Source organism: Porites lutea, chromosome 12 (genome assembly GCF_958299795.1).
Source record: "Porites lutea chromosome 12, jaPorLute2.1, whole genome shotgun sequence".
Lineage (NCBI taxonomy): Eukaryota > Metazoa > Cnidaria > Anthozoa > Scleractinia > Poritidae > Porites > Porites lutea.
The window spans coordinates 10,547,346-10,560,532 of NC_133212.1; the positions used below are offsets into that span (position 1 = coordinate 10,547,346).

At 38.8% G+C, this 13,187-nt stretch overlaps 1 protein-coding gene across 1 annotated transcript in view; it reads right to left on the reverse strand.

Annotated features, from left to right (window-relative positions):
• Positions 1-913: 913 nt before the first annotated feature.
• Positions 914-13,187, reverse strand: part of LOC140921246 (vitellogenin-like) — a 42,068-nt gene continuing 29,794 nt past the window's right edge. Inside the window, exons 24-30 of the mRNA XM_073371229.1 lie at positions 12,245-12,502; positions 8,965-9,095; positions 6,308-6,495; positions 4,742-4,974; positions 4,003-4,143; positions 2,924-3,095; positions 914-2,169 (exon numbers count right to left, since the gene is read on the reverse strand). Coding sequence (XP_073227330.1) covers positions 1,880-2,169; positions 2,924-3,095; positions 4,003-4,143; positions 4,742-4,974; positions 6,308-6,495; positions 8,965-9,095; positions 12,245-12,502 — 1,413 coding nt within the window. The 3' untranslated portion in view covers positions 914-1,879. The remainder of the gene's footprint in view (positions 2,170-2,923; positions 3,096-4,002; positions 4,144-4,741; positions 4,975-6,307; positions 6,496-8,964; positions 9,096-12,244; positions 12,503-13,187) is intronic.

The following is a 13,187-nucleotide window of genomic DNA, read 5'->3' on the forward strand; positions in this document are numbered from 1 at the left end:
CATACTCCAAGAAACTGCATAAGTTGCGTATTTAACTGTGATGATCGTCTCTACAATTTTCGTCCCGCAATCCAAATACATGAAATTCATTATTTCAGTTTCAGTTATCATTTTCATGTGCAGAACTATTGAATGAGAATTGACAAATTTTGTTACTGTTCAACGTTTATTATCATATCTTACCTTCAACGATGCCCAGAGATTTCACCACCATCGTCAACTTCAGAGCGTTCGATCGAAGTCTTTAAAATAATCACCCTCTTCGCCATGAAATGGGATGCTCATCACAATATTAGGGCTTACTGTACTTTGCGAAACGAAACCACTTTTTTGGCTATAAAATGTCGAACGGTCACTTTTAAATCACCAAAATATCTTTAACTGGCTCAAGTGGAGAGAAATCCCAACGAAAACAAACAGAATTTGCTTCTAAATCGCCAAAAAAGTTGACTTACCTTTTGAATCGGGTCTGGTACTTAATAAGTTGTGTTTGACCACATTATCTGTCCAAACATTACCCACACGAGAGTGGGCGGTGGGAAGTTAATCAGAATCTTGTACTTGTGAAAATAGCAGATAGTGCTGCAGAGTCACACCAACCAATCACTCAAATGCAAACATCCATTATTAAAATATTCTTGTGGAAAGGTTTTAAACAATACGTGTCTGCAGAAATCCTCGAGGGGGTAGGGGATCGCAGAGAGAAAGAGAGAGAGGGGGTGGGGCGGGAGAAGAGAGAGGAGTGTACCGACTTACAAGGAGGGCGAGTTGTTTAAGTGACCTTTTTCCTCGGCACCGATCCGTGATCCACGTTGACCAGCATTGCCCACTGGACAAGGGTGGCAAAGGGAAGAGCTTATTACAAACTGTCTATCGGTGGCTTTACATAACACGGCAATAAATGTTTCATATATTCTAATGCAAAATCAACAATTTATTTTTTGACACTTCCTTTTAAAACGAAACACAAGCACACTGAAAAACAGTGAATTCCTCGGGCAATTGAGCATTTTCCCAAAACCATCCTCTCTGGACACTGTGTACAGAAGTTCTAAGCAAACTGTGTAACAGGCCAGTTTCTAATTATCAAAATTCATAGTTGGCTCCGAGGCTTGGGGATAAAATAACAGAAATGAATTATTAATGTATGCATCCCATCAGCTTCAGGGCCAGGTATGAATTTTAAGAATTCGAAACTGGCAATTTAGTAAGAATGGTAAACACCAAGCTCTACGTGAATCCCTAAAGTGCTTTAACAACACCATACAATTCAAAATTTAATTCCCCCGAATATAAAATTCAGTGGGAGGGGGCTTTGTTTGCGAATAGCCTGCAATATCTTATCCGATCTTAGACAGACACGCGCCGACCCGAGTTCTCACGCGTTCGATTTCTTAAGTATTAACTGTTATACCGGACTAACAAACCACCGAATAAAGTATACACTGGTATGGCATCAGCTTATACGTAAGGTATCGCATTTTCAATAGCTTGCTTTTGTGTTTGAAGTTGACATGGTCAGAGAGAGATTAGGTTGTAACGAAGTTGTAAACAATGAGCCAATATGATTATCTTTTCACACTGAAATATTACTGGCACAAATTTCAATTCAGTTGTAAGCCCTATGATTTTGATAATCAAATTTCAATTCTGTTTATAAGCCCCCTCCGAATGCTAGGCCTCAAACAAGGCCTTCAAAAAATATAAGCACAGGGAATTATTTCAAAATTCTACGGTATTTTTAAAAGCAGCTAAGTGTGGATAGTACTGATTTACGAAAAAGCTGTTCACACGGTAATAATAATTAGCCTAATAATCATTAGTCTATTTGATTTTTCTTTCCATTTTCCAGTCCAAGTCAGGCATTCCACTAGCTGGTTTACTGGCCACAAACACTGCAGTCGCAATCAGTGTGTTCAATGAGATTCTCAGTGAAGTATACGTCACTTCCGGTAAGATCCAGGGTGCGCTTCTCGATACCTTTGAATATCTTGAGCGACTGCGAACTTCCGGTCTCCACGCAAGTCATTGGGAAGGGAGTTAGCTGGCTCTTGGTTGCCTCGCATTCTTCATGGCATCGGAGGACTGGGGAGATTGGGTAGCAGTCGTTGCTTGTAGAGTTGATTTCCTTGCGAATCTGAACAAACTCTTTCTTGAGATGACAGCCGGCTTAAACAAGAAAATTCAGTCGATCATCTATTTTTTCAGATACGGCAAAACGTACACACTGACTTCTAGAGGACATGCAGATCACCCGATTGGAAGATGAAGTCCCAGCAAACATATAGCGAAGGACGATGCAAGGATTAAACAACGACGCGCATGGAAGATTCTTATCGCCTGGTAAAGTCGACGCTTGAATCAGAGGAATTCAAATTAATATGTGACTGTTCCGACGGTGTTGTTCACTGGGCTTAACATTCATTTTTCACCAGACAGAATTCTCTTGGAAAGGTATATCTGTTCACACGTTTTTTTTTTTTTTTTTGGAGGCGAGGGGGACAAGGTCCATTATGGTCTATGTGAAAATGGTGAATACCGTATTTTCTCGAATAAACGCTCGTTTATTTGTGGTATAATAAACTAACGGTATAAAGGCAAGATGCACGGCTGTCAAGAAAAAGGCGTAAGAACTTTTCTTTAGTAACAGTAAGCCCGAATAAAATGCAAATTCAAACAAACGCCGGTCCACAAGGCCAAGTTTGAATTAAACGCCGGGGCGTTTAATTGAGATTATACGGTACACTAAACACTTTCATCTTCTTCAAGCGGAGTCATATCCCATTATATTTACGTCACATTATGGAGCTTATCACGGACTATCTATTTAACGTCTTGTTTTTTCAAACAAAGCCCAAAGTAACAGGGATTAAAAAACAGCCACTGTCCAACAGTCAAAAGTACACAAAAGAAAGCAATGTACCTTTTGTACATGTGTATTCAGGCACCATCCACATGTGTCCATATTTGATCTTATCTGGATTGATGTAAGGTCGGCCTCTTGGTGTCTTGAGGTCCAGATACTGTTCAGCATTGAAATCTCCACACATGCCGCACGTACGGTTGAAAAAGTACGGCGAGACTTGAACATCAATCTGTTAAAAATAAGGTGTAAGGAGGCATCATTAGTTTTTCAGACATTAAGCTTACAAAAAACATCGACTACAGTATAGGCTCCCTCGCAGCCGTTCTTTTCTCGTCACGCAACGCCCGTTTGCGAGAGAGACTAATTACAATACGTTTCCGTTTTGTATTTTGTAAACATTTTACAGCAGAAGAACCACAAGGCGACAAAACGTAAAATTAGTCAATTGTGTAACGTTTATCAACTAGACCATTTCAGAGTTGCCTTAAGCCTCTGTTTCAGAGTGAGGCTAAGTGCGAAGCCATTGACATGTACTTATGGCTTACTGACCAAGCGAATATGGCAATGAAAAGATACACCGATAACAGTTACGGAAAGTCAGGAAACATAGGTAAGGAAAGAACAATGTTTTATCTATCCCTTACTTAAAGAGTGTCTGTAATTTTTATTTTCTTTCTGTTCAGCTTCATGCAAATGACTTGTCCTTTTCTAATCACAGAATCACTCATGTCCAATAATTACCACTTGTTCGAGTCGTCAAATTTAACATTCAACAGGTACGACTGGCACAAGTAGTAAAGTTGTGCGACTGGTTCAAGTGGCAAATTTGATACTTTGAGTGAATTTAAGTGAAGTACATTATTTGGCTCATTTGTGTAGTGTTACGCGTCGTGCGAGTCATACAAGTAATAAAATAGCATCTCATTAGCAACACTTGGAAATTGAGAGCAGATTTGTCGAGAGAAGGCCTTTCAAGTGGCACGAATCACACGAGTCGTACAAATATAGTGGTGAAACTGCATCTTATTAGTGCACAAAACGCACACTTGACGGTAAGCGGAAACATGAAAAATGTACAAAAAACTGACGTTGAAAACAGCTGACATTTGTACTATATTACACTGTATAATGAGTACCTTGGTTCCTCGAACAATCACTAACTGCAATCCGATTTCACACAAGACGCGAACTTCTTCTTTCTTTGAGTCTTCCAAGATTGTGGCAATGGATTTCAACTGGAATTTTCGTATTCCTTTGTCCAGAATCTTTCCATTTATCTGAAAACAAAAGAAAGTTTACCCTCAAACTTCGGCCCATCGTTTTAAGGATTTCGTGTTAATGTTCCTGTAAACTAGTGATATGTTTCTTCCACATTTCTTGTCTGACTGACGATGTATTTTATTTATTTAATCATAATACTTTAATTTCCATTTACACGTTCCATTAGCCATTGCAACGGGGGCAAAAAAATCCCCAGCTGACAACTTTTCAACTTTTTTTTTCGACTTTTCGGGAAAGATCTACTTTCTTTTCAGTGGAGGCTCGAGTCTGTATTTCTTCATGTTTCTTCGGTTGTCCTAAAAAGTGCAGGACATAATGTAATGAGTAGTTAATTTTTCTTCCTCACAGTTTTGTATTTCCGCTTATTTTATTTTTTCTCTCTCTATTTTTAGTTATTTAATTATTTTAGCTTTCTACAGCTACTCTGCAAATCCGAGGTTCAAATAAAGGTGATGTATGATGTATGTATGTGTATATAAGGTGGTGAACATTACGCGCGCTGTGATTGGGCGTTGTTCATGATCTATTAGAGTACAAACACATGGATTAATTCAAAACAAGTTTAGAAGGGCTCAAAAACACAACAAGTCAAACCTGTATTTGATAACTGCCGTTACTTATATATTCAACTCGTATCTTCTGCCTCTGGACGAATAATTCAATAATTTTCTGGTGAGGTTTTCCCGCTTCTTTGGACACCAGCACCAAAAAGGAATTGTTCTTTGTGCAGTCCTTGGTCAGCACATGTACGCAGCTGTCTGGTAACGAGTACTGGAACTCCACGTCATCAAATGTTCTGAAAGAGTCGTGATCCACAGTACACACCGCTGGAAATAGTAAAACAATAACCTAACTTACATTGCATGCTGAGTTTGGAAAAGTTAGGAATCAGAGCATACATGAAGACTCACTGGAATAAAAATGATAGTTCTGCCGTATCCAAAAGTTAGTAATAGAACAAGTCACTTATAGAATAGCGTCGCAGAGGCGACGAGCTACTAAACTCATTCAAGGAGGCAGTATACTGTTTTTACATCTGATGTACGTAAAAACTGCAGATCTAGGATCCCCGTATTTTACCGCAGAAATTGAGGAGAGAAAATGTGCTTCCTAACAAATGAGCCACATAAGGTAGATGGAATGTGCGCCTACAATGACCTCCAGTCTTTCAGCCAAGGGCATCACCACCTAAAGTCACGGCAGGCCTTACGTAACTCACCAATCAACTTCCCAAACGAATTGCTTCAACCCTTTCAGTAGGTTTTGTGTAATTTCTTTGTTTGATTTTGTCACACTTGCCCCAGAACTACAACGCTTTAAACCGAACCTCCACGCTTCCGTCATTTGTAATGAGGACCTTTTTGCTTGTTTTAACAAACGCTAACCAAAATGGCAGGAAATGCATCAAATGCAATGCGAATTAGACGCTGATAACTTACCTTTAATTTCCCATAACGTTATGCGTTTTAACTAGTAACACCTCAGGAAACTAAATAAGTAATCTTTTTAAAGGGGGTTGGGGTGCGACAAGGAGCGGGGAATAGCATAAGAGGTATGGGCAAATTAAGTCTGTTAAATTGATTAACAATACAATTGACCTTTTTAAGTTCCAAGACATAGTATTAATGGTACGGTCTGTACTATTTCTGAACTGGTAATCATTTAATAGGCTTTATACAACAATACCATAATACTCTTTGTTTTCACCCAAAAATTTAGCTCAAGTATTGTTTACAACTGCTCTTAGGCCGATTGTAGGTACCAAGAGAACTTGAGAAGAATGCTTAAAAAAAACCAAAGGGTAATAATGGTATTTTTTAATAACGTCTATAGAGGGGAGAAGTGGCTACGTCACGTTGCCACGGTAGCAAAATTTCTGAATTTAAACTAACCGTACCCGCGTGATGCATCAAATATTGCAGAAAAAGAAACCAAACAAAATCACATGTTTAACTCTTTTGTGAATGATTGCACTCCGTCAAGAAAGGTTGCTGAAATTTTGCTACAATGGTAACTTGACTTCACACTTTCTCCTCTCTATTGAAGCTTTAATTCCAGAGACAGCAGATAGTATCACGTGTAGACTACATGAAAAGCACATAAGTGGACAAGCTAACCCGTTCCTGGTTTCTGGTTAGCCTATCATCGATTTCTACTCACGTGAGGACACCAACTGCATCATGGGATTGCCATGTGGTATGAAGCCATGAGTTTTGATTCTGACGTCATTCATCATTAACTTTCGAGATGGCATGATGAGTTCCAGATCCACAAGTTGCTCAGTTTTGAATTTCACCAAGAACTTCACTGCGTTTCTCTCACTTTTCATGATCTGGTAGTCGCTTAATCTGTGGAAAGAAAACCAAGTATTACAAATGAAGTTTTTGATGATAGATAGCTTGCAAAAGCAGCCTTCTTTCCTCGCTCCTTGGCACTGAGGACGTTTCCCGCCAAAACGTCCCTAGCGGCGAGGACCGAGGACTTAAATACTCAGTATTTGCAAGCTAAGTTGTAGAGAAAAATGTAAATAAATGTGTTCAAAACCAGTCTTTTGAGTGGTAGGTTCTGACTGTGCAAAAGTTTTGACCACTTCCCTTAATAGGGAGCTTAAAAAACGACGAAGGCAACGAGAACGGAAAAAAGCAGTTGGTTTAGATAAGCAAATCAACAACTTTACACGTTCATCATTTTTTTTTTACATTTTTTTGACGCTGATGCAAGACAACGACATGAAACTGCCTCATTGCACGTTTTGAAGAGGACGTGAACACAAGAAAAGAATTTCTTTTTCTGTTTTCAACTTAGATAAAGTGTCTTATAGCGTTAAACTCCAGAAAAACTCCACAAAATTTGACAAATTTAACGACATGGAATATAAGCGATGAATTTTTAGCGGAGCATCATGCGTAGGAAATTGGGTAATCTATGCATCCTAGAAATTTTGGTTCTGGCAAAATCGTCCGTACGTCCGTACGTCCACCCCTTCATGTAAACAAAGTTATAGGATGAGTAACAGTACTAATTGTTCGTCCAAAACAGCTCATTTCCCCACACTTCTCCGTTCATAGCACTTCGCCCTCTTTTCCCTGTTAGCCTTCCGTCTGTCATCGTCTATCGTATTGTAAACCTCTGTTATTAACCTCTGCCACCCGCACGGTCTCCTACAGTGTTTCTCGCGATCTCCATGACAGAAGCGAAGTACTGCTCTACGCTTCAAAATGTCCTGCAAAGTATCCTTACGTCTTAGAAAAGGACGACCAACTCTTCTAGAACCCTCTGTCAGTTCTCCATAGCTAAGTGCCTTTACTAGCCATTCATCTGGAATTCGAGCAACATGGCACAACCAATGTAATCTATTTCTGATACGAGTGATCTCAATATCTGTGGTATTAGCAAGATCCCGGGACCAATTGTGATGAAGTGATCCCATCTGATGTTAGGAATAGATCTCAGATGCCGTTGCTGGACGGTTCTGAGGGGCGTAATATGGTGATTTTACAGGGTCAAGATTTCGCTACCATAAATCATTAGAGGGATGACGCACTGAATGCGTGCAGTGATCTCTGCATCTACCTTGCAGTCTTTGGTAACATAACTACCAGGATATTTGAAGCGGTCCACCATCTTCAACTTGTGTCCATCAATGTAGAAGTCAATCTGTTTACCTACATTCATGGTCTCTGTCTTCTTGATGTTGATCCGAAGATCCTTTAAATGTACGCCGGGGTGAAATTTTACATTTCAAGCACCCGCGCGTTTTGGCGGTAAATTGCATGGCCACCAGGACTTTTAGAGGAAAAATAACAAAAACAAAGCCGAGTCTTGTTGTTGTTGTTGTTGTTTTTTTTGTTAAATAGGATTTTTTTTCTGTCGTTCTCGTTAGCGTCGCCGTTTGGCATTAAACGATATTATTTTTTTGTTTGAGTAAACTATAGGTTTATTTTCAGGCCAGAGCTTCGTGTTTAGCCCTGGCTAAATCTATATATTAAACACTGTGAATTCATTGTTTAAGAGACGCTTTCATCACTGTCGTCGTTGCTTAAGCTCCTTTACAACAAATATTTACCATAAGAGTATGGAATGCAAAAAACTTCTGACGTTCTTCAAAGATAAACTGGTTATCAAACAACAGACGGAAGAGACTGGAAAATTAGGATTGGTAGCGTATTCAGAAATGTTATTTCAAACATTTTATCTACGAACTTTTACAAAAAGAACTTGGATACTAATTTTTTTTTAATTAGGTCGAATTTCATCAATTTGTATGCTTTTTCTGATCCTGGCGAATACGAAAACTGTTCCTTGGGAAGTTTCTTGTTGGCTTTATCTATACAGGTAAAGCATCTATGCAATCAAAGATAAAATCCACAGTGATGTCTAAATGAAAGCAAACTCTAAATTTCAACTACACTCTGATGACAGGGTCGCGCGATGATTGGTCGAGAGCTATGGTCGATAACAGTACAGACCATGGCGGAATTTCTCTTTTTTTTTCTCTTTTTCTCTTTCTTGCGCGATTTTCTAAGAAATTTGTTAAAAACTGCCAATGTTATTGTAAAAAAAAAAAACTACAGCAATTTTCAATGGTCTATACTCTTACTGAACATAGAAATGACGACATAAAATGTACAAAACAATGCAGTGTAACCACTCGCCTTTCCACTTAAGTTTTGAACATTTTGACGTCATTCAGGGAGTATGGTCTATAACAGTACAGACCATGGCGATATGTTAGACTGCTATCAGTGGCACTAAAACAATTCACTAACGTTAAAACGATACGATAAAGGAATAGCAAATGAAATTGCATTCAATACCTGTCCCGATATCGGCGAGTAAATGTCAGAAAAAGTTGGTAGAAAATTTTGACCACTGAATATGGCAACTGATTGTAGACTGTCACAACTTCAACCTCCCGGCGACCTGGCTCCTTGATGGTGAAAGCCGACTGCAGAGACATGATATTAAGATACGTTGTTATAGCGGAGATCCATGCGAGCGGAACCCCATAGCAAAGAAAAATTGGTTATCTATCCATCCGAGAAATTTTGGTAATAACGTAACCGTCCGTTCGCCCGTCCGTCCGCACCACAAGACAACCAATATTAAATGTCACATTTTCTTGCCAGTATGGAAGCCTGTAACCTGATAACTTGATAATAAACATCCATATTATGGTCAATTGACAGTTGTCAAAACAGGGTATCCGCTGACCAGAATCACCTGACCATATCGCAGGTTCAGATGACAACTCACCGAGGTTACGTATTTTTTGCTTTACCGCTGACCAGTCACTAGCTTTTAGTTGATCACAGGCTCAAATTTATGTTTTTCTTCTAATCCTCAAAGGTCGTGGTCCTCCTCTAACCTAATTACAGATTTGTGGATTTCTTTGCAATGGTTCCAAGTTAACCCAAGTTCATTGTCTGAAGTAAATTATAAATGCACAAACGGGGGCTTCGCTTTTCGTCAGCTCTGGCTAAATCTACATATCATTTTCAGATATTCATTTTCAGACTTTCACGGTTAAACTAAACAGGGACTACCACGGGTTGGTTAGAAGAACGCGGAAAAAACGCTGCCAGTTTTCACATTTGTGAATCAACACAACTACACAAACGTGAAGCCTGAAGCTAAAACTCCCAACGATTTTCGAAGCTTTCCAAAAAGAGATGCAGTAGCTAGTGAGGGAAAAAGATGCACATAAGAGAATGGAGAGTATCTTGTAAATCATTTATTCAGCGGTTTTGATAATTAAATTTGTGTTCTTATAAGCACCGAAATTGCTTTGATTCGCGCTTTCTTCTTTATCATTGTTAAAGTCAAGACTAGATTAAGAATTACTAAAAAAAATTAAGGTGGCTCGACCCAGTATTTTTGTACGTACACCTTTCATCTTTGAATCTGCTTATACTTAGTCAAATTGATCTTTATTGTAACACCATTATAACACATGTATAAATACACATATAATAACCTTAATTATCATTCGAAGCAAATCTTTCTTCCTTTTCATTGGCCAAGAGACCACCACCTGCAAATGACTGCCTGCCTGGTCTGCTCATGCGCAATGTCGTCCAACTGTGTTTGGCAGTAAAAATAATATTCTGCTCATGCGTAAAAGAAACCACCCCTTTCTCCTTTTTGCTATCGCTGTTGGGTGAAAATGGCAGCTTCCCGAGGATATTTATCAAAAAACAACCTCGGTGACTGAATGAAAAAACGATTATTGAACTCGGTTATCTCAAAATATCGTAATATGTCAGTGTCTCGCAGATCAATTATTTGCCGAAGCCGAAGGCTGAGGCAAATAGTTGATCTGCTCGCCACTGACAAATCATGATATTTTGCTCAACCTCGTCCAATAATTGTTAATTGTGATCAGCAGATCAACTATTTGCCTCAGCCTTCGGCTTCGGCAAATAATTGATCTGCGAGACACTGACAAATCATGATATTTTGCTCAACCTCGTCCAATAATTGTTAATTGTGATATTATTTTGGGCGATCGGATAAATATCACGTGACAATAATCTCACAATAGTTTACGCTCTAAATCAGATTTCTGTCCTTAGAGGCATTTTCTTTGGAAATGATTTACGCTACGTATACTTTCGGTCCTTGTTTTCCATTGCATTGGAATTTCTACAAAAAGGTTATAAATTATGCATGTGCTGAAGACTGGACATAATGTAGACATATTTGCTACTTTTTGAATGTTTCCAAAAAGTTTTTATCACTCATTCATTTTGCAGTTGACCTTTATATACTATACAAACGGCTAAACGTGAATAGACTTGCGCGATTTCGAAAATCAAGAAAACATGTGCAATACAAGTGTTACAATGGCTTCACAATAAAAATCAATTTGTTTAAGTATAAGAGATTCAAAGATAGAAGGTGTCGCTACAAAAATGCTTCGGGAAACTAGCTACTTTTGTTTTCCCGCAAGTCCGGACGTTTCGGAATCAGGACTCTCGGGAAAATAAAACTTACTATTTCCCTCGAGAACTGATTTTAAGGTGATTCCCTAGTTTTGCACTGCGCATCTCTTACTGCGCATAACAAGATGGCCGCCGTAAAAAAAGAGCATGTGAAGTAATATTATTAAAATGAAGTTGACTGAAGAGAAACGCTATTGGAATTTTTGCTTGCTGTTGTTTCTTGCCGAGGTGAAACTCAATATGTTGGGAATCTGCATAACGTAAGCAATACGCGTGTTGCTGAGTTCGACCTCCTCTCGGAGAACCTCGATAGTGGATGTTTAACTTGTGCTTACTCACTTTGATTTTCATTTAAACACTTTCTTTATCACATTGTGTCCTAAATGTGATATCTCGATGTAAATTCTGTAAAAACGGATTTTTTAATACTTTCTTCCCCCTTTCACATACATTCTATTTTGAAACTCGCCCCAGTCCTCTCTCAAAAATCGGAGAAAATGCGTTTGGTGCGCACTCTCTGCAGCTCTACCGCAAAAACGAGTACAGTGACCCCCATTTTTTATTTCATGATTTTAATAAGGAAAGTGCTTCCTTTCGATGAGAAAAAAAATTGGCACAAATCTATGTTCAGTTTTTTGGCAATTTTACTAAATTGTACGGATTGAGCCATCACGGGTCGAAAAACGCGCGTCCAATTTAATTCTACTTTGGAGCGTAAGGTAAAAACAAGGGCATTAATAGGCATTTTTCTGGTACGTAAGTGGATAAACAATACATTAAAGTCAAATTCTGTGTGATGTCACATGCATCATCGAAAAAATCTCTCCTTTTCGTCTAGTTTTGCGCTGCCCGCGGTTTTTGTAAAAGGGTCCTAAATAGCCGTATTTTTCACCATTGTGACGTCAAAACGAGTACGGTGACCCCCACTTTTTATTACCTTTTTATCATCTTCTTGACTTGTTACATCAGTGAACCAAGTTTTAGCTAAAATCTATGTTAGGTTCTTTTACTATGGAATCACCTTAAGCGCATATTATTTTTACATCACATGAGTATGTATACAAAGGTATCGAGGACCCTTTTCAGCTAAGAATCTGGTTAAACACGCGCTAGCTGGGGGTGGGGGTGGTGGTGGGAGTAATTCGTCACTTACCCGTACTTGGTACTCTGAACAGTTCTTGCCAAATTTCAAATAAAACCAAGCTTCGTCATCTTTGATCACGTGACTGGTTATGCAAACTTTCTTGAGCCATGGTAACATATTGTGAACGTCAACGATGATGTCAGATTTTTTGTTAATGACGTCATAAGATATGCGTGCTTCGACCTTCTTCTCTGGTTTTGTGCCCAACAAGTACATTCCTGCTTTCCAGGATTTAAACTCATCATCATAACGTTCACGCCTGCCAAACTGAAACAAGATACACTTTCAGTTGCTCAAGAAATGAAACAAAAGACCTTCCGTGATTTTTTGGTTTAAGTCGAGCTGAGATTACAACTAAGTATTCTCAGTCATCTTTCCTCCTACTTGGAACTTCCAAGGAAAGATATCAAATGATTTTATCAAAGGGAAAGCAAAGCATGATCGGTTTTGGTCATTTTTTGACAACACAGGAACTTAACTTGAAAAAGTTGGTACAATTTTTCCATTTTTCTACTTGTACTTCTCTTTTTTCATCCTAGTTGAGATATAATAGAAAAATAATCTGAACCATTTTTTAAGGGTTTTTTTTTCTATTCCTACGCGTTTTTGAGTGCTTCAAAGTTATACCAAAAAATCGTGACATAGCTCCCTTAACGGATAAGGACAAATTTGTTTCTTGATTGCCATCTTATTTTTCAAGCAAGGCTAACACGTTGATTGAATGCGGCTTCAGTCATCTTTTGACTTTGCCTTCCAGTCGAGCACATTCAGTTTCGTTTTTAAGATCGCGTTCATTGATAACTGTGAGAAAATACATGCTTACGCAGTTACAAAAAAGCCACTTGCACCGACAGTGGGAAGGGTAGCGGATAATAGCGGAGCTTTCGCACGCTCTTCCCAGCGGAGCACCATGGGTAATAAAATCTGGTTACCTATGCATCCAAGAAATTTT